Source organism: Sus scrofa, chromosome 1 (assembly GCF_054392235.1).
Source record: "Sus scrofa isolate SSC_HxYL_T2T_F1_AM1 chromosome 1, Sscrofa_HxYL_maternal_Yorkshire_Landrace_v2.0, whole genome shotgun sequence".
NCBI classification, from domain to species: Eukaryota; Metazoa; Chordata; class Mammalia; order Artiodactyla; family Suidae; genus Sus; species Sus scrofa.
This window is the reverse complement of record NC_139383.1, coordinates 226,655,001-226,679,066: the sequence shown is the minus strand read 5'-3', so window position 1 is coordinate 226,679,066 and position 24,066 is coordinate 226,655,001. Positions and strand designations below refer to the sequence as shown.

At 40.0% G+C, this 24,066-nt stretch overlaps 2 protein-coding genes across 7 annotated transcripts in view; one reads left to right on the top strand and one right to left on the bottom strand.

The window, feature by feature from the left end:
* The window catches only part of RANBP6 (RAN binding protein 6), a 305,681-nt gene that overhangs the window by 266,757 nt on the left and 14,858 nt on the right, over positions 1 to 24,066 (bottom strand). The gene's annotated exons all lie outside the window — the stretch shown is intronic.
* Positions 3,055 to 4,113, top strand: TPD52L3 (TPD52 like 3). The gene has a single exon (NM_001435384.1). The coding sequence runs from the start codon at positions 3,204 to 3,206 to the stop codon at positions 3,906 to 3,908; it is 705 nt and encodes a 234-aa protein (NP_001422313.1). The 5' UTR covers positions 3,055 to 3,203; the 3' UTR covers positions 3,909 to 4,113.

Below are 24,066 nucleotides of genomic sequence, written 5' to 3'. Positions count from 1 at the left end.
CAGTTGTAGCTCCGATTGGATCCCTAATCTGGGAACTTCTATATGCCACTGGTGCAGTCAAAAGCGGGGGGGACTGTTGAAAGGAAATGTCATACTAGTCTTAAATGAAGATCAGCTCAAATATTGAAATATGAGGATTGTTACCAATAACTCTTACAGCTATAAACAATAGCAAATATTCCAGTTCATGCTGGAGAATATAATATCTATGGAGAGGGTAACACTGCATATATTACTGATTAAGCTGGGCTATGATGTGAGATAGTAGTGAAAATAACTTGCAAACTGAAATCAAATATAACATTATGGCTTAACAAAGAAATCCAACTACTAATTTTCTCCTCCTACTCTTGAAACATTCTGACTGGATTAGGTTTTCAACTACATGCTTTATTTTCAGGCACAGTTAAATATTGAAATATTTTTCCTGGTATTCAGATAAAATGAACAAAATGTTTGTGGTAGTAGTTCTCTCACAACAGATATAAAGTCTGAGAGAATTCACTATGGTTAAATCTAGCAGTGTAAATGACTAGACTATAGGGTGAGTTGTTAGGTCTTTAGAAGCAATGCGAACCACCACTGTGGATTATTTTACAAGACTTTATGTAATAAAGAAGCTCCATATTGACCTTTTATAACAAAAGAAGTCAAGTGGTTAAAAGTGCTGACACTGGTACAGGTTCACAATCATTTCTAGACTCAAGTATCAATTACTACAATCTGAATTCTCCTATCCTCAAACAACCCAGACCTGGTGAGGGGTATATGGCTTTGCTTTTTACACTCAAGTCCCAATAATTTATTTATAAAACACAACATACAAGCTTCTAAACATTAAGAGAAAAAAAATCATTTAGTTGTATCATTTACCTTTACATTATAAAGGATTAGTATAAGTCCATCACTTTTACTTAGAAAAATAATTCAAAGTTTATTCTTTACTAAAAATGAGTCAGTAATATCTTCCTTGGAAAAAAAAGATAGCAAACCATTATAGGCTTTTAAAAAATTCTCAAAGTACTTCTACATAGGTTACTGAAGCAAATATTTTGGTTGTTTTTCGTATCTAAATAGCATCAAAATGCTTTCAGTTTCATAAGAACAGTTTTGTGAGCCTTTCTGTGTAATAGATTCTTTCGCTGCGTAATGTAGAGAGGTTCTAAAAAAATCATGGGCCAACAGTTGAGTATTATAAACCTTAAAAAGACAGTTTATTCAAACGGTTGTCTATCATCACTATAAATTAAGTTAAAATTCATTTGAAAGATACATGTTTTTAAAATACATGTGTTGTTTATATGTGGTATGCATAAACCTAATAAAATGGATTGTTCCATTGTGTTACTTATCTGTCGAGGTCTACTCAGGAGGTCAGAACATTGCTTAGCTAGGAGGCCCCCTTCCAGAGACCATGTTTTGATTTGGGAACTGGAAACAAAATTGTTGAGAGAAGTCAGGTCGATTTACCTATGAGGAAAATCATTACTCTACCAAAAAGAATCAAAGTTTAACAAAAGATCTCATACTTTGAATTGAAGGATGAGGAAGACCTATATACAAGAAAATAGGCAGTGAGTTTGGTGGCCAAAACAATCCAGAGAAGGATAATTTAGTGCAAGCTCAAATCTTGTGACATGGAATCTCAACTTAGAATAGAAAATGCACATTCCATATTATTTAGCTTAATCCAGGGACTTCTTTACCCTGCACCCTCAGTTTTGAGAGAGGAGTACTGGTTCAAAGTCAGAACATTCCTGAAACCACTAGTGTTTCCACAGGCAAGGGAGGAAAAGTCCACCTTCTGGAACAAATCAGTATTTAAGCAGTCCCTTACTTCATTTTTCAGGCCTTTATATACACAGCTAAATCCCTCATCTGCCTTCGTGTTTCCAACAAGGATACTCTTCATTTTTCAACCTTGTGAGACACATACTTCAAGGTAAGACAATAATAAACACTAGTGTGTTACATGAAAGGGTTATTAAGTATACACCCAAAGATTTGAAAGTGGTTTGGATGCCCAACTAGATGCTTCACTGAGGAAACACAAACATGAGTATGGCAAACTGCTGAAATCTGCTGAGGATTATATCAGGTTCCACAAGATCATGCTTGAAAGGACATCTAGAATATCAAAAAAAACCACTAGAAACTAAGACTTGCTCAAGGCTCTTTCCTGGGAATGGGCAGCCAGGCAAGGAGCTAAGTGATACCTGACTATCTGCCCTCTCTGGACTGAAGTCCTGATTTTTACATGGTATAAATTACCAGCTCTGAATAGAAATAAGGGATATGGTGGATTGGCATCCTAACAGAGCTTGTACAACTATTACTACTTTACTGTGCAGACCACCTCCCTCAACTGAAAACCATATATGTGGGAAGACATGCCTTCAGAAATGTAAGTGGATGTTTGGAAAAGAAAATGCAACTTCAATATTGAAAATTTTTGCATTGTCCATGTGCATATATCTTATTTCTTCTCTCCTAAATTCTCATAGTACAGTAGACTTTGCCTTTATTAAGCTCAAACTTGACACAATCATTACACATTTGCTCATTCTACGTCTCTCCCCAGTCCCCCAAAAGAACAGACAATTGTGACTCATCAGACTAACTTTCTGAGTTCCACTATTCCAAGCCTCTAACACTGCTGATACTCATGCCATGGGACTATTGTTGGACTTAAATGTTTTGAGGAGCCTTTAAGAACACTTTATAAGAGGTGCTAGGAATTTCTCAGGCCCTTTTGGGAACCTGAGAAGAGAAAATTGGGAGGGTACAAGACCAGGAGTTCTAGACTCCCTGCATCACTTTGGGAGAGTTTTTATTTATTTTAGGTATGGGGCTCTGTCATAAATTTCTGTTAACACCAAAAGTTCACTTATTTTTCAGGCTTTAAAAATGGCTAGTGTGGTGGAAAAGGGTCCATTAGGTAGTAAGACTTGGTTTGAAGGCTAGTACCTACCTCATTGGGACATTGTGATGTCGAAATACTATGAGCATGGGCGGCGCAGAGGCTGAGCCCAGGTTCTGCCCTCTGCCGTCTTCTGTGGAAATCCCACCTCCACGATGCCAACCCAACCCTAGCCTACCACCCCTCCCCCAACCCTACTCCCCAATATCACCCGGAAGTGGATCTACTCCACAAGCCAAGACATTGATCCACCGGCCAAAGAATCCATTCCACCAGCCAAGATATGAATCCATCCCACCTAGAGGCCCACCCCACCAGCCAAAAGTCTGACCCTGAAGGCCTAGACTTCAACTGTGTTGGCCAAGATTATTTCTTCTCTGTCCATGAGTTGGACTCTTTCTACCAAGAATTGGACCTTGACTCTCTTAATGAAGATCTTCCTTCTCAGTCTATGCCAGGCGCCATGACAGAGACCTCTGCAGGAAAGAATGGATCATACCTGACTGCCAAACCAGAGGACCTTACAGAGGTGGAGCAAAAAGAGCTCAAATCTGAGCTCAGTAAATTGGAAGCGGAAATTGTAACCCTACGCCATGCGCTGGCAGCCAAAGAGAGACGCTGCGTGGAGCTCAAGAGGAAGCTGGGACTTATGACCTTGGCAGGGTTGAGGCAGAATCTCTCCAAGAGCTGGCATGATGTTCAGGTCTCCAACGACTACATGAAACAAAAGACATCAGCTGCCCTGTCCACCATGGGCTCTGCCATTCGCAGGAAGCTTGGAGACATGAAGAAGTCAGCCACATTCAGATCCTTTGAAGGTCTGATGGGGACAATCAAGTCCAGAGTGACAGGCAGCAGAGAGCTGGGCAGTGACTGCCTTCCCTCTTCAGCAGGGAGTGGGGATGATCCACTCCCTGTTTCAGGGAGTGGGAATGATCCAGTTCCAGGAAATGAGGACAACCTACTCCCCTTTCTGGAGCCAGAATGAGCTCCTTGGTAACCCTGCCTGGTTGCCTAACCAGTGCAAGAATTCCCTTCCCCCATCCCAGTTGCAACTCTGCCCAGCAAAAAACAAGTAACCAAACCTCAATGGTAAAGTTAATTCAGGAAATGAACAGAGTCCAGTATTGAGAAAAATAATGCCCATTTGTACATAGATATTTGCTGCTGTGGAGATAAAGAGCCCAACGGTTTTGTACTGTTATTTTACACTGAAATTTGTAGATGAAATGTATCACTATGCTAGCCTTCCTGGGGTAGCATTTAAATGGACAGGACAGTGGTTCCAGAGTAGTTGTAGGTCAAAGCCAAAACTCCTTTCTTGGAAAACTAGTGCATCAGGCCAAAGGAGGTTTCTATTTAGAACTGAGAAAAGGTATGAAACAATCTGCAATTTTATCCCCTCCCCATTTCCGTCCTTCCTTCCCTAAATGTCAGGAAAAGACTTGAAAGGCCAAGCTTCTACCTGGCCTATATTTTTATTTAAAAAAGATGATCAAGAAAACTATTTTGTCTCTGATACCCTCAGAAAAGGGGGGTGATATTAATAGACAAATTGGTACATAATATTCTGCCTTCTACGACACTTGATTTTTTTTAATCTCCTAATTAAGAAAGTAACTTTAGCTTCAGTTTAGGAGACTGTTAGCTACTTTGGGCTCAAGCTAAAACTGCAACTTTATTTTGCCTTGTGCTTTGTTTGTAATCCATTTATAAATCAAAATGAGGGTGTAATTTAAGCCTTGTGGCAGCATGTCTCTGCCACAGCAACGTGCTACCTAAAAGAAATAAAATTGTTTCTCTATTGTGTAGCAATTCTAGTTATCAGAAACAGCATAGCCAAATTCAAGAAAGACAAATCCCTTATGTTACAGAATGTCTAACACCTGCAATTCTGGCCAGTATGCCTTTGAATGGATCTAACTGATTATATATCACTGGTCACCTTGATTCCAAGTTTGTCCTTGTTTATAGATAACCTCAACTGAGAAGGAAACAGAACACACACAGGGGATATCAGGATAATACGACCCTGTAGGACCCTGGTTTGAGTTTGTTCGAACTTTGTCTTATCTGAGTTTCGTGAGAGTAATATTTTGGAGGGTCCCCCCCCCCCGCCATTTTCAAAATGCCAGGACCTGGAAGCTTCTTTCATTCCTCCAATCACACCCCCTGAGTTAGAAGTTTGTGTCTTATATTGGCTTTTAGCAGAGGGACTAGGATTTTTTGTTTGCTTAGGTATATATATACTAATAATGTCTCACTGCCTTAAGGTATTCCCTATAGCCTAAGAAGGTGATCCTGTTTTGTTGATTTTTAAATGCTCTCCCTACATTCCTTTGGTTTTCCTATAAGTAAAACCAAATACCACTATAAGTGCAAAAGCGCTTCATAAAATGTAAAGTCACTTTATGTGATGTAAAGTCCACGTATTTTTGAAGACAAAGTTTTGCTTGGATTAAAATAGGATGTTCAACTATTTTACCTGTTGTGGTTTTCTATGCTGAAGAACTAGAGACAAACTTGCACTATGCATGACACCAAAGTAGCCCCACGGGCAAAGGCTTTGACATCACACTGCAGAAAGCCTTGTATTAAATAAACTCTTCAGCTGATGTTATGGGCCAAACTCAATATATTCTATTTTATTTAGTAATTCAAACAATGCAGTAATAGTTTCCCCCCAGTAAATCCTCAATCCTCTGAGAGCAGTAAAGAACATAACTATTTTTGTTCATCATTTTATTCCCATGCTTGGCTTAGGGTAGATGTTCAATAAACACTTGCTGAATTAATGAAGGAATCAACATCACATACTTCAGACATCAGATCTTGAATCCAAGAGATAATCAACAGCATGAATTTGTTGACAAGTTCCTCCTGCTTTTAAAGTATTTCACTTCCCTATTCAAAGACAATTTGAGACCCTACTATGTGTTAGGCACTGTGTCAGTCTCTGAAGGCCCAGAAATCAATTAGACATGGCCATGCTCTCTAGAAACCGATTTTTAAATCATTACAATTCATTGCAGTGCTAAAATTGAGAACGTTTGTAAAGAAAGAGTGTTCAACTCTGCCTTCATAGGTTAGAAAAGAATTCAGAGATGCAGTAAGTCTTAGAGGATAAGCAGAAAATTGCCAGACATACAAGAGTAGGACATACCAGACAATATGCAGAAGAACTAAGTCATGAAGGAATGCAACAGAATGGCATGTTCCAGGAAATACCAGTAAGTCATTGTGGCTAGAAAAGGGCAGGGAAGTGGTGAGAGATGAAGATGGAGAAATAAGTAGGGGCAACATCATAAATAGTCTTATATGCTATCTGACAGTAGTATTTAATCCTGTAGGAAATGAGGATGCACTGAAGGTACTTAAGTCAAATTCGTGTTTTAGATGGATCACTCTGGTCACCACAGAAATAGATTGAGAAGTATTTAAGGGATAGAATCTCCAAGACTTAGGAAAAAACTTCATAGGAGAGAGGGATGGAATAGATTTGCAAGATGATAAAGATGTAGAATTGGGGAGTTCCCATCGTGGCATAGTGGTTAACAAATCCGACTAGGAACCATGTGGTTGTGGGTTCAATCCCTGGCCTTGCTCAGTGGGTCAAGGATCCAGCATTGCCGTGAGCAGTGGTATAGGTCGCAGACATGGCTCGGATCCCATGTGCTGTGGCGTAGGCCGGAGGCTACAGCTCTGATTAGACCCCTAGCATGGGAACCTCCACATGCCGTGGGAGCAGCCCAACAAAAAGCAAAAAGACCAAAAAAAAAAAAAAAAAAAAGATGTAGAATTGAATCAACTTAATACTGACAATGCTGGAACTGCACATTCATTTTGCTTTGGCAAGATTGGATTCTAGTATACCTGCATCAAAAGCCATGGTCACCAAATAAAATGCCTCCATGAGAATGTGGATTCTGGAACAAAGGTTTCCTCCAGATTTTTTTTTTCCCACTTGCTTCTACCCTTCCCATGCATTGTTAGCCCTCATCCCCTAGCCTATCTACCTTCATAATTTGATCACTTTAGCTTATCTAGACCTATTTGGATTTTGTAGCCTAGCCTCAGTCTATTTAACTAGGCCACTTGAGGATGCAATTTCTGGTAGTTCTCAGAATATGCAAACCTTCAAAGATGACCCAACTGGCTCAACCCCTGAGAACCACTGTTTGGGAGTAATGTTAGAACAAAATTCCCTGAGGCTCTCAGTTTTCTTAGTTTTCCATTGTCCACGTGAGTGAAGGGATTGGGGTGGAAGGTAGAGACATAGTTAAAAGTTCTAACACTCACATATAATACTCCCCACACAGCTGGCAAGGATGAAAGTAAAGTACCAAGCCCTTGTTAATTAGCATCATACGTACCCCAGCATTTTGCAAACATCGCTCCTAGAGAAATTCACCTGCACTTCTGGAACCTCCTTTATTCTGAGCTCCAGATTTGAGAGAAACTATATCACACACCTACTCTCATGAATTTCATGGACTTCAGAGATGTGTGCAATGAACCAGAACTGTGTAGGTCTTCTGAAACTGCTAGGCAATGTGCTTAATGGCCCTACCCATCAGGGGGACAATGATGCCCTCTTTGTTGATTCTGCTAGGGAATGAGGTCAGTAACACATGGGCAATGAAATTTCAGTTATTGCCCATGAATTCCAATGTAAGAAAAAACGAAATTACTAGGAACTCCACACAGCTCACATCTGAGACTATGTCCCATTCCTGCTATTGGTGGAAGGCACAATGATGTCATGACTTCCAGTGCCTACAGCCTCATTCACATAAATCAAGTGACAAATGGAAGAATGCCTTCCAGATGATGTGGCCAGCTACTATGACACATTACCATGAAACTTGGTCATCTCTCAGAAATTACTATGCTGGTCCCTAAAGCAGTCAAAAATTTTTGGCAATCCCTAAGATTTTACCGGTAATTTAGAAGTTCACTCCCTGTTTATCTATACTATCCAAATAAATGACGACCTGAAGAAGAGAGGGTTCTTCTGGAAGTTGAAAGTTTCAGTCACCTCTACCCAAATCCTGGCTACCTTGCCTCAGACCCATGGTATTAAAAAGACTTACAGTCATACAGATATTTTCATTTGTTTTAACTTGGTAGTATGACTTCAAATATCCTAATACTGACTTAAAAACCTGTAATGTAACCTAGGCCACCCATACTTCTGAGCAACTGGCCACAAATCTTCAGGGGTTCTTATTACTCCTTTGGATACCATAATTTTCTGGAATGACTCACAGAACTCGGGAAAGCTCTATACTTATGATTACAGTTTTATGAAGAAACACATAGAATGAGATCTGGGAAGAAACCTGAGGTTTCCATGTCCTCAGGATGCATCACCTCCCAACACATCAATGTATGATTACCAAGTTCTACTCAGCTTCAGGCATCCAGAGTTTTACTGGGATTTCATTACATGGGTACGATTGATTGAATTGGCCATATGACTGAACTCAATCCATATAGCCCAATTCTCTCTCCAGAGGTTGGACATCAGGGTGATATAATGTGACTCAAATCCCCAAACCTCTAATCACATGGTTAGGTCTTTCCAGAGTTCTGGAACTACCAGCTCCCATCCTGAAACTATCCAGAGGTCTGCCTTAAATAACAAAGACATTCCCATCAGTTGGGAAATCCAAGGATTTGGAGGCTCCTTACAAAGAATCAGGGATAAAGACCAGCCAATTTATTCATTATGCAGAAAAAAAGAGCAATAGGAAGCTGGCCTACAAAACGGTCCTTCAAGCTCCAAACACAAGCAAAGGGTGTGCCTCCATGCTAGCCTATAAATATTTCTTACACTTTGGCTCATCAGCATTCCTCACCACCACAAAAATCTCATGTAATAATTCAGAGCATTGCTTCACCACCCAACATATACCATTCCATAACTCTTACAGCTTCCAAACCAGTATTTATCCCAAATTCCCAATCATTAGTAACACACCAGTGGTTGGCACCTAGAAAAGCCATAGACTGCCAATGGAGGTATATAAAATACCTTCAAATGTATCAATAACCATTGGATTGAGGCTGATTTGAGATGAAACATCTGCTCCACTCTTCCTTGCACAAAGCTCGGATATGTGTTCCTTAGCTATTCAAAACCTTTATCTATCCTATGAAAACTGATATCTAATTATTCCCATCCCTGAGTCCCATTCTTCCTTCCATTGATCCTTGCTGTGCCTGGTCCATCTAGACCTTTATTCCGCTTTACATAATATCTCCCAGACCCCAAAACCTGGACTGGGAAGCCAGTGAACTCAGAAGTACTAGACACCTGCTGTCTGGTACCTTGGCTCCCTTCCACATGGTACTTAACACTATGGAAATGTTATGGAGCCAGAAAAATGGTGGTAGAATTGGCCTCTGACTGCAAACATATCCTAGACCCTGGCCAGGGCCCTTCATGAGACTATTCTGATGAGGCTGGATGGGGAGTTAAGGGAGTGGGATGAACTTTTGCAGCAGCCCTCCTGGACAGCATCTTATTTATTTCTGGCTTGCTCTCATTCTGAACTCTCCTTCTTCTGCTATACTCTGACCCAAAACCTTTGGCTCTCTACATCCTAAACTTTGAGCCTACCTCTGGCCCCTATGGATTTTTAAAATTCAAAACAGGTGTTCCCATTAAATGGCTCTTATCTTTTCCTAATGGACTTGGTTTTCCCTTTGAACTCTGACTCTATGTTGTTATCTATGAAAGCCTAATAATCCCATCTGAACCATATAATAGGCAACCCACACATTTGGAGTCACCAAAGATTGGATAGTTTGTAATATATATGGTTTCCAAGAAGGAAAACATTTATAATAATAAGAGCTAACATTTATATGCCACTTATTATGAGCCAGAAATTATTCTAATGTATTTCATGCTTTAATCCATTTAATCTTCACTATAGCTCTTTGAAGTAGGTTCTTTATTGTTCCAGTTTTATAGATTAGGAAACCAAGGCTCAAAGAAGTAAAGTAACTTTGAAAAAATACACATCTATTGGGAGTTCCCATCATGGTTCAGTGGAAACAAATTTGACTAGTATCCATGAGGATGCAGGTTCAACCCCTGGCCTTGTTCAGTGGACTAAGGATCCAGTGTGGCCTTGAGCTGTGTTGTAGGTCACAGACGTGGCTCAGATCCCATGTTGCTGGGGCTGTGGTATAGGCCAGCAGCTGCAGCTCCAATTTGACCCTCAGCCTGGGAACCTCCATATGCTGCAGGTGCATCTCTAAAATAAATAAATAAATAAATAAATAAATAAAATAATAAAAAAAAATTTAAAAACACATCTATTAAGTGACAGAGCCATATGCTAGCCAGAAAGAGAATTCTCTCCAGAAACCAACCCTACCAGCACCTCAATGTTGGACTTCCAGTCTCCAGAACTAAGAGAAAAAAAATATCTGCTATTTAAGCCACCCAGTCTGTGCTATGACTGCCCTTAGCATGCAAATATAATCTCCATCAAATTTTTACACCAAAGTCACCCCTTTGGGCCACCCTGTGTTCAATATATATCCCTGTTTCTGGGTTTAGCACCATGTATCATAGATTATATTTTTGAAATTTGTTTATTGTTTGCCTCTTCCACTAGAATGTAAACTCCATAAGGGCAGAAATTTTTGTCAGTTTTGTCCACTATTATATGCCCAGCATTTAATACACTATCTGGTATACAGTAAGTGCTCAATAAATATGACAGGTAGGAAGAAAGTCCAGGAGCTGACTGGGTTGGTCCTCCTCACATTTCACCAAAACCCATCGGACAGGAAGGAGGCAGGGCTGGGACAATAAGTGAAACCTAACCTGTACACAGAATGGGATCAGCACGATGACAAATATCAACTTTGACAGTCAGAGTAACCAGTTAGAAAGGCAAACTTTAAGTCCACACCAAGGAGATGTATGAAGTCATCCAAAACTAAAGGATATCTATGCAGCCAGTGACTAATTCTGCCATATACTTTGTTATTAAGCATTGTGGCTTTTACTTCTGCTTATTTTACCTGCTCAGATGTCTGCTTCCAGAATGCTTCAAAGATTTCTCACCCTTGTCCTTAGCCCTGGCAGGATTTATGGTGACCTGAGGAATGATATGCAAGTCTACTCAGTGCCTTCAAAAGTTTCCTTCTCTCCTAAAGCATGAGAGACCTAGAAAAGGAACTGATTATAGTGTTCCACCAGATAGCAGCTGTGAGTCTCTCCAGGCTCCACAAGGAATCCATAGCTTCCCCCACTGTCTGTCTTCTTCCCAGCCACCTGAATTTCACTACTCTCCCTGGTCTCTTTTGATAACACCTTAGTTTTGGTTTCATTGCTGGATACTGTCTCTTGAATTACCTTAAGCGCTTTACTTAGAAACCTCTGAGCAGCATCTGAGGATTCTGCTCCTACAGGAATGGATTTAGAGCAAAGGAATGCAGACAAACTTTGTAACACACCTTCTCCTAGTACCTCCCTTCTACTCATAGCTTCTCTTCAACACTAGGGGGTGCTACTCACACTGTCATTTTGCCCCATTTTGTGCTATATAAACCCACACTCATGCTCTTCATGCCTAAACCTTTATCGGTCACATCTCTCTCTCTCTCTCTCTCTCTCTCTCTCTCTCTTTTTTTTTTCTGTTCCTGCTTTTTTAGGGCTGCACCTGCGGCATATGGAAGTTCCCAGGCCACGGATCTAATTGAAGCTACAGCTGCCAGTCTACACCACAGCCACAGCAATGTGGGATCCAAGCCATCTGCAACCTATACCACAGTTCGTGGCAACACCGGATCCTTGGCCCACTGAGCAAGGCCAGGGATTAAACCCTCGTTCTCATGGATACTAGTTAGATTCGTAACCGCTGAGCCGCAAAGGGAAATCCTATCAGTCATATATCTTGATGAAACGATTATTATTAAACCTAAATCTATAACTCCCCACAATATGTGGATAAACCTCACACCAGCTCTTATGTTGAAAAAGACTTACCATTAACTAGGGTTTTGAACTTAACCTGTTGAATCTACTTTTAATACTGAGAAGAAATTTTTTTGTTAACTCCATAGAGTATCTGACTCCATGTATTCTGTGTATTCACTTCAGGACTAGACAAGTAGAGAGAACTCTTTGTTCTAATACAAATGAGAAGAGAAATCCTTCTCTGAAGGAAGAGGCTACTTGTGGCTGTGGAGGAAGAAGTTTATCAATTATTGCAGTTAGTAGATGAAAAGAAAGGAAAAGAAAGAAAGAGTATCAGGAGCTACTCTGAAGCTGAGCAAGAAAGAATTCTCAGCTTCTCACAGCGCCATCATCCTCCTGTCCCCACACTCTGAAAGCCTCCAGGTCCACACTTCATATTAGCTTCCTCTCAATCAGTTCTTAAGAAGACTCTCTGCCCTAAGCAAACCTAAGAGGCCCAGAAGTGGGGGATGGAAAGGAGGGAAGAGTCTCCATTACTGGAATCCTTAGTTGGATCCCTGAACATATCTTCTGTAAAAATATTGGCACCAAATGGCCAAATCCCAGTTCTGTTGTAACTCTGGGTTAAATATAGCCAACCACCATGTACAGTATGGTTTCTATGGAGAATGCATTCTGAGTTTCACATAACTCATTTCTACACATGAACAATTGGAATTCTGGCATTCCAACAGGGGGACAGTCTGTGCACCTCTCAAATAAGAGAGGTATATTAGTGTGTTTTGGGACTGTTAGCTTCATCTGATGAGGAAAAATTGTGTGCCATTTTTGAGAGCTTTCTTATATAGCCTTCTGATCATTCTAGAGATAAATAAACACATTCCCTTCCTTCTGGCTAGATCTTATAGGATTCTGAGGCCACTGACCAATACATTCATTGCTTCCTACAGGGTCAAAGCAAAGGTGTTGTGTCTCACTCACTTAAAAAAACGTAAGAGAACAGGAGTTCCCATCGTGGTGCAGTGGAAATGAATCTGACTAGGAACCATGATGTTGCAGGTTCACTCCCTGGTCTGAATCAGTGGGTTAAGGATCTGGCATTGCTTTGGGCTGTAGTGTACACTGCAGACGTGGCTCAGATCTTGCATTGCTGTGGCACAGGCCAGCAGCTGTAGCTCCAATTTGACCCCTAGCCTGGGAACCTCCATATGCCATGGTGCAGTCCTAAAAAGCAAAATTAATCAATCAATCATTGTAAGAAACAGGAGTTACAGTAGTGGCTCAGTGGAAATTAATCTGACTAGTACCATGACAGAGGTTTGATCCTCAGCCTCGCTCAGTGGATTTAGAATCTGGCATTGCCATGAGCTGTGGTGAAGGTCACAGACGCAGCCTGGATCCCATGTTGCCATGGCTGTGATGTAGGCTGGTGGCTACAGCTCCGATTTGAACCCTAGCCTGGGAACCTCCATACGCTGTGGTTGCGGCCCTAAAAAGACAAAAGGAAAAAAAATGTAAGAGAACAAGTAAAAGTCAGAAGGAAGTTTAATTTTAGCTTCTTTGAGCATTTTGATCATGGAAACCACTAAAGCATAGGTGACAAAGTGAGTTCAGAAGAATTAAGTTTACCTAAATTCAGATTATTAAACTGTACTTTAGTCATTTTAGTATAATCTGTGTGTGTGTTTGTGTGTGTGTGTGTGTGTGCATGTGCAAGCATGCACATGCATACATGTACATATTGGGAACAAGTGGAGAAAATGACTCATACAGTCTTCTCAGTGAAGCTGAAAGTCTAGTTAACTCTGGGAAGATGTCATAACTAAGTGAGCTATATAGCTCATTGTTTATGTGCAAGCTAGCCAAATCATATTTATTCTTTTGGGGGGACCTTAGCAAAACAAGACTTCCAACTTTCTAGTGCACAGAAATATTTCTACACTGCAAGTTTTTTTCTAGGGGAAAAAACCATGATTTGAAAATATCAAGACAAAACAGGCTTCTTTTTATGATACTTCAGTAATTAACATTTTTACCTATAAGTAATGTCCTGCAAATAGTTAAAGAGCATTCATAAGTATCAGAACAGTAATTTTTTTTAAGTCCAGTAAACCTTGATATCATGCATTTGAGCACTTCCTATGTGCTAAGGACTTTCTATTACCTTCTTTAATCCTCACTAAAGTCCTTTAAGGAAGAAATTAATTCATTTCAAAAATGGGAAACTTGGAGTTCTCTTGCAGGTTAAGGATCTGCCATTGTCACTGAAGCAGCTGGGGTCGCTACAGTGGCACAGGTTCAATCCTTGGCTCAGGAACTTCTACATGCCAGGGGCATGCCTGCCCACCCCACCCCACAAAACAGGAAACTTGAGGAAAAGAGACTAAAAGAACTTGCCCAAGTCTTTGAAGCACGCAAACAGCAGAGAAGAAACTTGAATCCAGGTGCATCTGACTCAGAGCCAGGCTCTCAGCTATTCTGCTGTCTCCCAAATGTCAGAAGTCTGGCTGCTGCTCTTAAACATCAGCTACTATTACCAAGAATGGCCCAGGGGTATCTCTGTAGTGCAAGCACTGTGTGCAGCAAACTCCCAAAGGGTCTCTCTGCAGAAAAGAGCACACTTATCCAAGGAAGGTGTTTCCAACTACTGCTACTAATAACAAATCCTTAAAATTAATCTATACTTTTTGTGCAACAGATGATCTTTAACCAAGTGCCTTTTGGACATAGACCATGAATAATGCAATCTGCATAAAAATGAGCACAACACTTTATAGGGATATAGGTGTCCCGTTTGGGGGAGGTGGCAAACAGAGGGAGAGAGGCAAACACACATGCATGTACCTTGAGGAGTGGCTCTGTTATCACCTAAGAGAAAGAGGTATGTGCTATTTCCATCTCTAACCTTATACAGAGGCTTATTAACATTGGGAGGCTCAAGCCTGGTGACCAGAGCTAGCTTACTGCATAAGAAATTCTTGAGGCTGTGGCTGAACGTGGTGGAAGTTTGGATCATTTCTCTCAGAGAGCCCATAAAGCTCTAGAGATGACAATTCTTTCTCCTGCTAGGTGAGCAATGTCCATCAGTTCCTGTGGATGGAACATCGTTGCTCCCCCTTCCCCCTAAAAATGAATGCTGAGCTTCTGAATCAAAGCTATCACTTTCCACATCTCCTAAAATGCAGTATGTCAGAAATGCAATCAGTTTTCACCCAATAGCATTCCCCACCCCAATCCCTCACCAATTTCCAACCAAAGCTCTGGATATTCATTAATCATTATGACTGCCTAGTCTTAGAGAGTTCTGCTAAATTGCCTCTAAATTTCTCTGGATGGGTGAATAGGGAAGGATTAGCTGCCCACAGCAGCTGCTAGACTCAGTATCTGTGAATCAGGGTCTGTATCTATATTCTAATCTCCACCAGAAACTTGTCCTTTGGACTCTGAATTTTCCTTCTGTAGTGTCATCTTGCCCAGGTCCATGGACTATAAAAAAGCAGTCATTGCCTTGTTGCCAGAGTAACAAAGTAGGTGCTCTGAATCCAGTGATTCATAACAAAATGCTCTTTTTCTCCCTGCTGGGAGGCAGAGGTTATTCTAGCCAGGGTAGAAGATAAATTCCAAGTGGTCAGTGTTTGCCATGTGGCAGCAGGATGTCAGATGGGCCAGTTAAGTCAGAATCCAATAGGGAAAGTTTAAATTGGAAAGCTGGCAAGACAAAAAGATAATACAAACTCTAAAGGCTGAGGTTAGGACTTCAGAACAAAGACTTGAGAATCGCAGAAACAGTTTAAAGGAAGGTAGAGAACAAAAGAAAAGGTGTCCAAGGCATAGCTGTAAAGAAACTTAAGAGTGTTCATAAATGAAACCAAAACACCATGAAACATAAAAGTACACATGGGCAGGTTTATCAGCTTCGCAGCAAAGTGTGCAGCCTTCTAACCCCCGCCAGTTTCTCATGTGACTTGAAACAAGTCCTCTTTCCAGTTCCAGGCCCAGGGGAGTGCATCAATGAATAATATTATAGAAAAGATCCTTTCTCAGAGCTGTGATATCACTGTGGCTCCATCTGAATATTTTGGCCTACTTTGACCTCTGACCACAAACTAGATGAAATCTCAAATCCCTTTTTTCAGAAAGTCTCCTGTCCAAAAGCTTTCCAGATAATCCCCAAACAACTCATACTTAAGGCTCTGTAGACTTAAGTACAGTCTGACTTGTAAACAGGACACCAATAAAACAGAAATTCAAAAGACTTTCTATGGTCTTCAAAATTTAGACAATCAATCAACTTATTACTGCAGCTTTCCATGCTTACCTCCTTCTAGCTTCATCAGTCTTTTTGCTCCTTGATTATGCTAGGTCCCATTCTACACCTAGATCTAAGCTCTGCCCTAAGTCCTGTACTCTAGAGGGTTCCACCTACCGTTTCTGCATTCATTCATCTCTCCTTACAAGGCAAGGTCCACAAGACAAGGGATATGCCCACAAAGACCCAGTACCTCCTACCCTTATAGATGACACTTGGGATTCCTAGGACCACAGAAGATTCTGACCAAACAGTCTCAAGCCTGCACCTAGAGCCTGCAAGGATCTTTTCCCCATGTTCATTCCCCTGAGGGAACCACTCCCACTAGTATGTACGTCTCTATCTGTGTTACACAGCATATCATGCAAGAGAGTAACAAATGTAATTATTGCACAGAAAGAAAATTACTCAACATATTTGATTAGGTTTTCCCAGGGGGGAAAAAAAGTTAAATTAAAAGCAGTGCTTTCAGCTGTGTGCTGCCTGAACAACAACTCATTAAGGCTCTGTTAAAGCAGAAAGCCAGGGAAACTCAGAGCTCAAGTTAACACCAAGATATCCTTAGTTCTTGCCTCTGTTGATGAAAATCCATGAACCTGCTCTGAATCTTCTAAGATACTCAGTGCTTCAAGGTTTGAGGAATAAATCAGCATTTCACAAGTCCATTGCTAAATTAATTCTACAACACAAACTTTATCATTGATGGTCAAGATCATCTTTTTAAAATATTTTCCAAAACAGAATGTCAATCATTTTTTTATTCCAGTACAGGGACTAGAATATTTAGTACTTGCAATATTAAAAGAATTGCTCATGGACACTGGATTGCCCGTATAAACTAAGTGATAAATAAAAATGATCAGACGCCATATGGCTAATCAGAAGGTCTATATAGTGAAGAGCAGCTATCTTTCAAAACTTTTCTCTGCCTACCTACATATTTATGTTTCCCTTTCTAAGTTCAACGACTTGGAGAGTATATAGGGCTATTTTTGTAACTCGAATTTCTTAGAAAACAACAAGAAGCAAAACTTTCTGCTAATTCTTTTTTTTTTTTTTTTTTTTTTTTTTTTTGCTATTTCTTGGGCCACTCCCTCGGCATATGGAGGTTCCCAGGCTAGGGGTTGAATCGGAGCTGTAGGCACCGGCCTATGCCAGAGCCACAGCAACACTGGATCCGAGCCGTGTCTGCAACCTACACCACAGCTCACGGCAATGCCGGATCATTAACCCACTGAGCAAGGGCAGGGACTGAACCCGAAACCTCATGGTTCCTAGTCGGATTGGTCAACCACTGTGCCACGACGGGAACTCCTGCTAATTCTTCATTGGAGATTCAGTCCCAGGGAGGCAAGAGTGAAAGGAAAAGGCAAGTGAGGCAAGGGAGGAGGAAAAAGTAAATACAATCTTTTTCATATTTACTGAGCTGGCCGTACCTTTAAAATAGGCTTAACAGGAGTTCCTGTTGTGCTCAGTGATAATGAACTCGACTAGTAACCATGAGGATTTGGGTTTGATCCCTGGCTTTGATCAGTGGGTTAAGGATCCCACGTTGCCATGAGCTATGGTGTAGGTTGAAGATGAGGCTCAGATTCTGCATTGCTATGGATGTGGTTTAGACAATTGCTGCTCCAATTTGACCCCTAGCCAGGAAACTCCATGTGCCACAGGTGTGGTCCTAAAAAAAGAAAGAAAAAAAAAAAAAAAGAAATGTAACAAATTTCTGCATATTAATCTTCTATCCTGCTACCTTGCTAAATTCATTTATTCTGATAGTTTTGTGGTAGAGACTTTAGGACTCTCTATATAGAGTAACATGTCATTTACAAATAGTGACAGTTACCTCTTTCCTTTCAATTTGGATACCTTTTCTTTTCTTTTCTTTTTTTTTTTTTTTTTTTTTTTTTTTTTGTCTTTTTGTCTTTTTAGGGCTGCATCCACAGCATATGGAGCTTCCCTGGCTAGGGGTCTAATTGGAGCTACAGCTGCCGGCCTACACCACAGCCACAGCAAGGCAGGATCCAAGCCATGTCTGTGACCTACGCCACAGCTCACAGCAATCCCGGATTCTCAACCCACTTAGTGAAGCCAGGGATCGAACCTGCAACTTCACGGTTCCTAGTTGGATTCGTTTCTGCTGCACCATGATGGGAACTCCTAGATATCTTTTTTTAATGTGGGATCTCAGTTCCCAGACTAGGGACTGAATCCTGACCACAGCAGTGAAAGCACTAAATCCTAACCTAGACCACCAGAGAACTCCCTGGATATCTTTTATTTCTTTTTCTCGTCTGATTGCAATGGCTAGAGATGCCAAAACTATGTTTAATAGAAGTGGTGAGAGTTGGCATCCTTGTCTTGTTCCTGAATTTAGTAGGACTGCTTTTAGCTTTTCACTGTTGGGTATTATGTTGGCTGTGAGTTTGTAATAAATGGCTTTTATTATATTGAGATGTTCCTTCTACACCAATTTGATTAGAATTTTTATCAAGAACAGATACTGAATTTCATTATATATTTTTTTTGGATCCACTGAGATGATCATGTGATTTTTGTCGTTCCTTTTGTTAACATGTTACATCATACCGATTATTTTGGGTATGCTGAATCACGCTTGTGACCTTGGAATGAATCTGACTTGATCATGGTGTATGATGCTTTTTATTTATTTATTTTCCTGTGATATTTTTATCATAAATTACACATAATGTAAAATTTATCATTTTAACCATTTCATCTATTCATCTGTTGATGAACACTTGGATTATTTCTGGCTTTGGCCATTGTGAATATTGCCACTACAAAAATAGTGTACAAACCTCTGTTTGGGGTAAGACTGGCTTTCAATTCTTTTGAGAATATACCTAGAAGTGGTATTGCTGGATTCCATGCTAATTCTTTTTTTTTTTTTTCCCTGTTCCTTTTTTTTTTTTTTTTTTTTTTTTTTTTAAAGGCTGCACCTATGGCATATGAAGTTCCTGGGCTAGGGGTCAAATAGGAACTGCAGCTGCCAGCCTACACCATGGCCAGAGCAATGTCAGATCTAAGCCTCATCTGCAGCCTATATTGGACTTCGCAGCAATGCCAGATACTTAACATACTGTGTGAGGCCAGGGATCAAACCCAAATTCTCATGGAAACCATGTTGGGTTCTTAACCCACTAAGCCACAACAGGAACTCTGGTAATTCTTTATTTAATATTTTGAGGTACAGCTAAAACTGTTTTCCACAGTAGCTACTACATACAGCACTTTACAATCCCAATAGCAAGGCACAATCATTCCAATTTTCCAAACTTCATGAACACTTGTTATTTTTTCTTTTGTTTTTCTTTTTCTTTCTCTTTCACTTTTTTTTAGGGCCACACCCATGGCATATGGAGGTTACCAGGCTAGGGGTCAAACCAGAGCTGTAGCTGTTGGCCTACACCACAGCCACAGCAACATTGGATCTGAGCCACATCTGTGACCTACACTGCAGCTCACAGCAACACCAGATCCTTAACCCATTGAGCAAGGCCAGGGATCGAACCTGCATCCTCATAGATATAAGTCAGGTTCATTAACTGCTGAGCCATGACGTAACTCATTATTTTCTTGCTTTCTGACAATACCATCCTGATGGGTGTGGAGTGTGTCTCACTGTGATTTTGATTTGCAATTGCCTACTGATTAGTAATGTAGAACAAATTTTCCTATGCTTATTGGACTTCTTTTCTTTTTTTTTTTTTTTTTGGCTTGAAAGCTATTCAAGCCTTTTGCCCATTTCTGAGTTGAGTTGTTTGGTTTTTATGTTGCTAAGTTGTAGGAGTTCTTTACATATTTTACATATTAATCCCTTACCAGATATATGATTTACAAATACTTTTTCCACTCAGTGGGTTGCCTTTTCATTCTGCTGATGATGTCCCTTGATGAATTGATTTTTAAAATTTTGATGAAGTACAATTTGTCTACGTCTATGTTTTCTTTTGTTGCCTCGGCCTTTGGTGTCAGATTCAAGAAGTTGCTGCCAAATGTCTGATTCTTTTTATGCACTGTTGGATTCTGTTTACTAAAATTTTGTTAAGAATTTTTGCATCTATATTCATCAAAGATATTGGCCTATAATTTTCTTTTTTGGTGGTACTTTTGTCTGGTTTTTGTGTCAGGGTGATGGTGGCTTCATAGAATGTATTTGGGAGTATTTCCTCCACTTCAATCTTTTAGAATAGTTTGAGGAGGATAGGTATAATTTCTTCTTTATGTGTTTAGTAGAAATCCCCTGTAAAGCAGTTTGGACCTAGAGTTTTGTTTAAATGGAGTTTTTTTTTTTTTTTAAATTACAGATTCTACTTCACTTCTAGTAATTGATCTACTCATATTATCAGTTTCTTCTCGAATCAGTTTTGTCTGTTATTAGAAACTTTTCCATTTCTATCTTGTTCCATTTGTTGGTATACAACTGCTCATGGCATTATCTTAAGATTTTTCGTATTTCTCTAGCATCAGTTGTTAGCTTTCCTCTTTTATTTATTGTTTGTTTAGGTCTTCCCTCTTCTTAGTGAGCCTAAGGGGTTTGCCTGTTTTATTTATCTTTTCAAGAAAAGTTTGTGTTTTTTTGTTTTGTTTTTTTTGGTTTTTTTGCTTTTGTCTTTTTCAGGGCTTCACCCGAGGCATATGGAGATTCCCAGGTTAGGGGTTGAATAGGAGCTACAGCCGCTGGCCTATGCCACAGCCATAGGAATGCCAGATCCAAGCTGTGTCTGCAGCCTACACCATAGCTCACAGCAATGCTGGATCCTTAACCCACTGAGGGAGGCCAGGGATCAAACCTGCAACCTCATGGTTCCCAGTCAGACTCATTTCCACTGAGCCATGACAGGAAGTCCAAGAAAGCTCTTGTTATGGAGTTCCTGTCATGACTCAGTGGCTAATGAATCCGACTTGAATCCATGAGGATGCAGATTTGACACCTGGCCTTGCTCAGTGGGTTAAGGATCTGGCATTGCTGTGAGCTGTGATGTAGGTCGTAGACGTGGTTCAGATCCCGAGTTGTTGTGCCTGCAGTGTAGGCCCGCAGCCATAGCTCCTACTGGACCCCTGACCTGGGACCCTCCATATGCCATAGGTGCGGCCCTAAAAAGAAAAAAGATCAAAAAAGAAAAAAAGAAAGCTCTTGTTTTTACTAATCTTTCCTACTTTTAATTTCTATTTTATTTATTTTCTCTCTGAAGTCTATTCTTTTCTTCCTCCTGCTGACTTTGTGTTTTGATTGTTCTTTTTCTAATAATTTGGCTTGTCAGTTAGGTTGTTTATTTGATATTTTTCTTATTTCCTAAGGAAAACCTGAACCACTATGAACTTTCCTCTTAGAAATTCTTTTTGTTGCATCCCATAGAATTTATAAGGTTGTGTTTTCATTTTTGTTTGTCTTGAGATATTTTCTTCTTTGATATCATTGACAAATTGATTTTTTAGTAGTACATTGTTAGGTCTCCATGTGTTCATTCTAGTTTCATACTGTTGTGGTCAGAAAAAATGCTTAAAATAATTTCTATCCTTTTAAATTTGTTGAAGCTTGTTTTGTGATTTAGTATGTGGTCTATCCTAGAGAATGTTCCATGTGCACTTGAAAGGAATGTGTATTCTGGTTTTGGGGGGGATGTAGTGTCCTGTGGATATCAACTACATCTAATTGGTCTATTATATCATTAAGATCTCTGCTGCTTTGTTGATTTTCTGCCTGAATGATTTGTCCACTGATGTGAACTGGGTGTGAAAGTCTCCTATAATTGTATTATTGTCAGTTTCTTCCTTTATGTTTCTTAGAGTTTTTGTAATATATTTAGGTGTGCCTATATTGTATGCATATATGTTAATAAGTGCAACATCATCTTCTTTTATTAATCCCTTTATCATCATATATAATACCCTTTATCTTTCTTTAGGTCCTTTGTGGCTTTTTTGGGGGGTTTTTTTTGCCTTTTTTTTGCTATTTCTTGGGCCGCTCCCTCGGCATATGGAGGTTCCCAGGCTAGGGGTTGAATTGGAGCTGCAGCCACCGGCCTACGCCAGAGCCACAGCAACACTGGATCCGAGCCGCGTCTGCAACCTACACCACAGCTCATGGCAACGCTGGATCATTAACCCACTGAGCAAGGGCAGGGACTGAACCCACAACCTTATGGTTCTTAGTTGGATTCGTTAACCACTGTGCCACGACGGGAACTCCAGGTTGTTTGTTTTAAAGTCTATTTTATCTGATAAGAGTATTGCTTATCACCTCTTTTTTGTCATTTCCATTCACATGAAAAAATTTTTTCCACCCCCTCTTTTCAGTCTGTTTTTCACCCTGAAGTGAGTCTCTTGTAGGCAGTATATTATAGGCTCTTATAGGGTTTTTTTTTTTTTGAATTATAGTTGATTTACAATGTTCTGTCAATTTCTGCTATATAGCAAAATGACCCGTAATACATATGTATATATTCTTTTTCTCATATTATCTTCCATCATGTTCCATCACAAGTGACTGGATATAGTTCCCTGGGCTAAACAGTAGGATCTCATTGCTTATCCACTTCAAATGCAATAGTTTGCATCTACTAACCCCAAACCCCCAGTCCATCCCTCTTCCTCCCCCTTGGCAACCACAAGTCTGTTCTCTAAGTCCACAAATTTATTTCTTTTCTGCAGATAGGTTCATTTGGGCCATATGTTAGATTCCACAAATAAGTGATATCATATGGTACTTGTCTTTCTCTTTCTGACTTCACTTAATATGAGAGTCTCTATTTCCATCCATGTTGCTGCAAATGGCATTATTTTGTCCTTTCTTACGGCAGAGTAGTATTCCATTGTGCATATGAACCACATCTTCTGTATCCATTCATCTCAATGGACATTTAGATTGTTTCCATGTCTTGGCTATTGTGAATAGTGATGCAATGAACATATGGGTACATATATCTTTTTCAAGGAAAGTTTTATCCACATATATGCCCAGGAGTGGGACTGCTGGATCATATGGTAGTTCTATATTTAGTTTTCTGAGGTACCTCCATACTGTTTTCCATAGTGGTTGTACCAATTTACATTCCCACCAACAGTGTAGGAGGGTTCCCTTTTCTCCACACCCTCTCCAGCATTTCTTATTTGTAGACTTACTAATTATAGCCATTCAAACCAGTATGAGGTGGTACCTCATAGTAGTTTTGATTTGCATTTCTCTAATAATTAGTGATGTTGAGCATTTTTTCATGTGTTTGTTGGCCATCTGTATGTTTTCTTTGGGGAAATGTCTATTCAGGTCTTCAGCCCATTTTTCAGTTGGGTTGTTGCTTTTTTTGCTGTTGAGTTGTATGAGTTGTTAGTATACTTTGGAGATTAAGCCCTTGTAGGTTGCATCATTTGAAACTATTTTCTCCCATTCTGTAGGTTGTCGTGTCTATTTTTTTTTAATGGTTTCCTTTGTTGTGCAAAAGCTTGTCAGTATGATTAGGTCCCATTGGTTTATTTATGTTTTTATTTGTATTGCCTTGGGAGACTGACCTAAAAAAACATTTTTATGGTCGATGTCTGAGAATGTTCTGCCTATGTTTTCTTCTAGGAGTTTCATGGTGTCTTGTTTTAAGTCTTTAACGTATTTTGAGTTTATTTTTGTGCATGGTGTGAGGGTTTGTTCTAGTTTCACTGATTTACATGCAACTGTCCAGTTTTGGCAGCACCACTGAATGAAGAGATTGTCTTTTTCCCATTTTATATTCTTGCTTCCTTTGTTGAAGATTAATTGACCATAGGTGTCTGGATTTATTTCTGGTTATCTATTCTGTTCCATTGGTCTGTATGTCTATTTTTGTACCAGTGCCACACTGCCTTGATCACTGCAGCCTTGTAATATTATCTGAAGTCTGG

Bases quoted from the DNA above. Each gene is read 5' to 3' on its own strand.
- TPD52L3 (NM_001435384.1), top strand. From the start codon at position 3,204: ATGAATCCATCCCACCTAGAGGCCCACCCCACCAGCCAAAAGTCTGAC.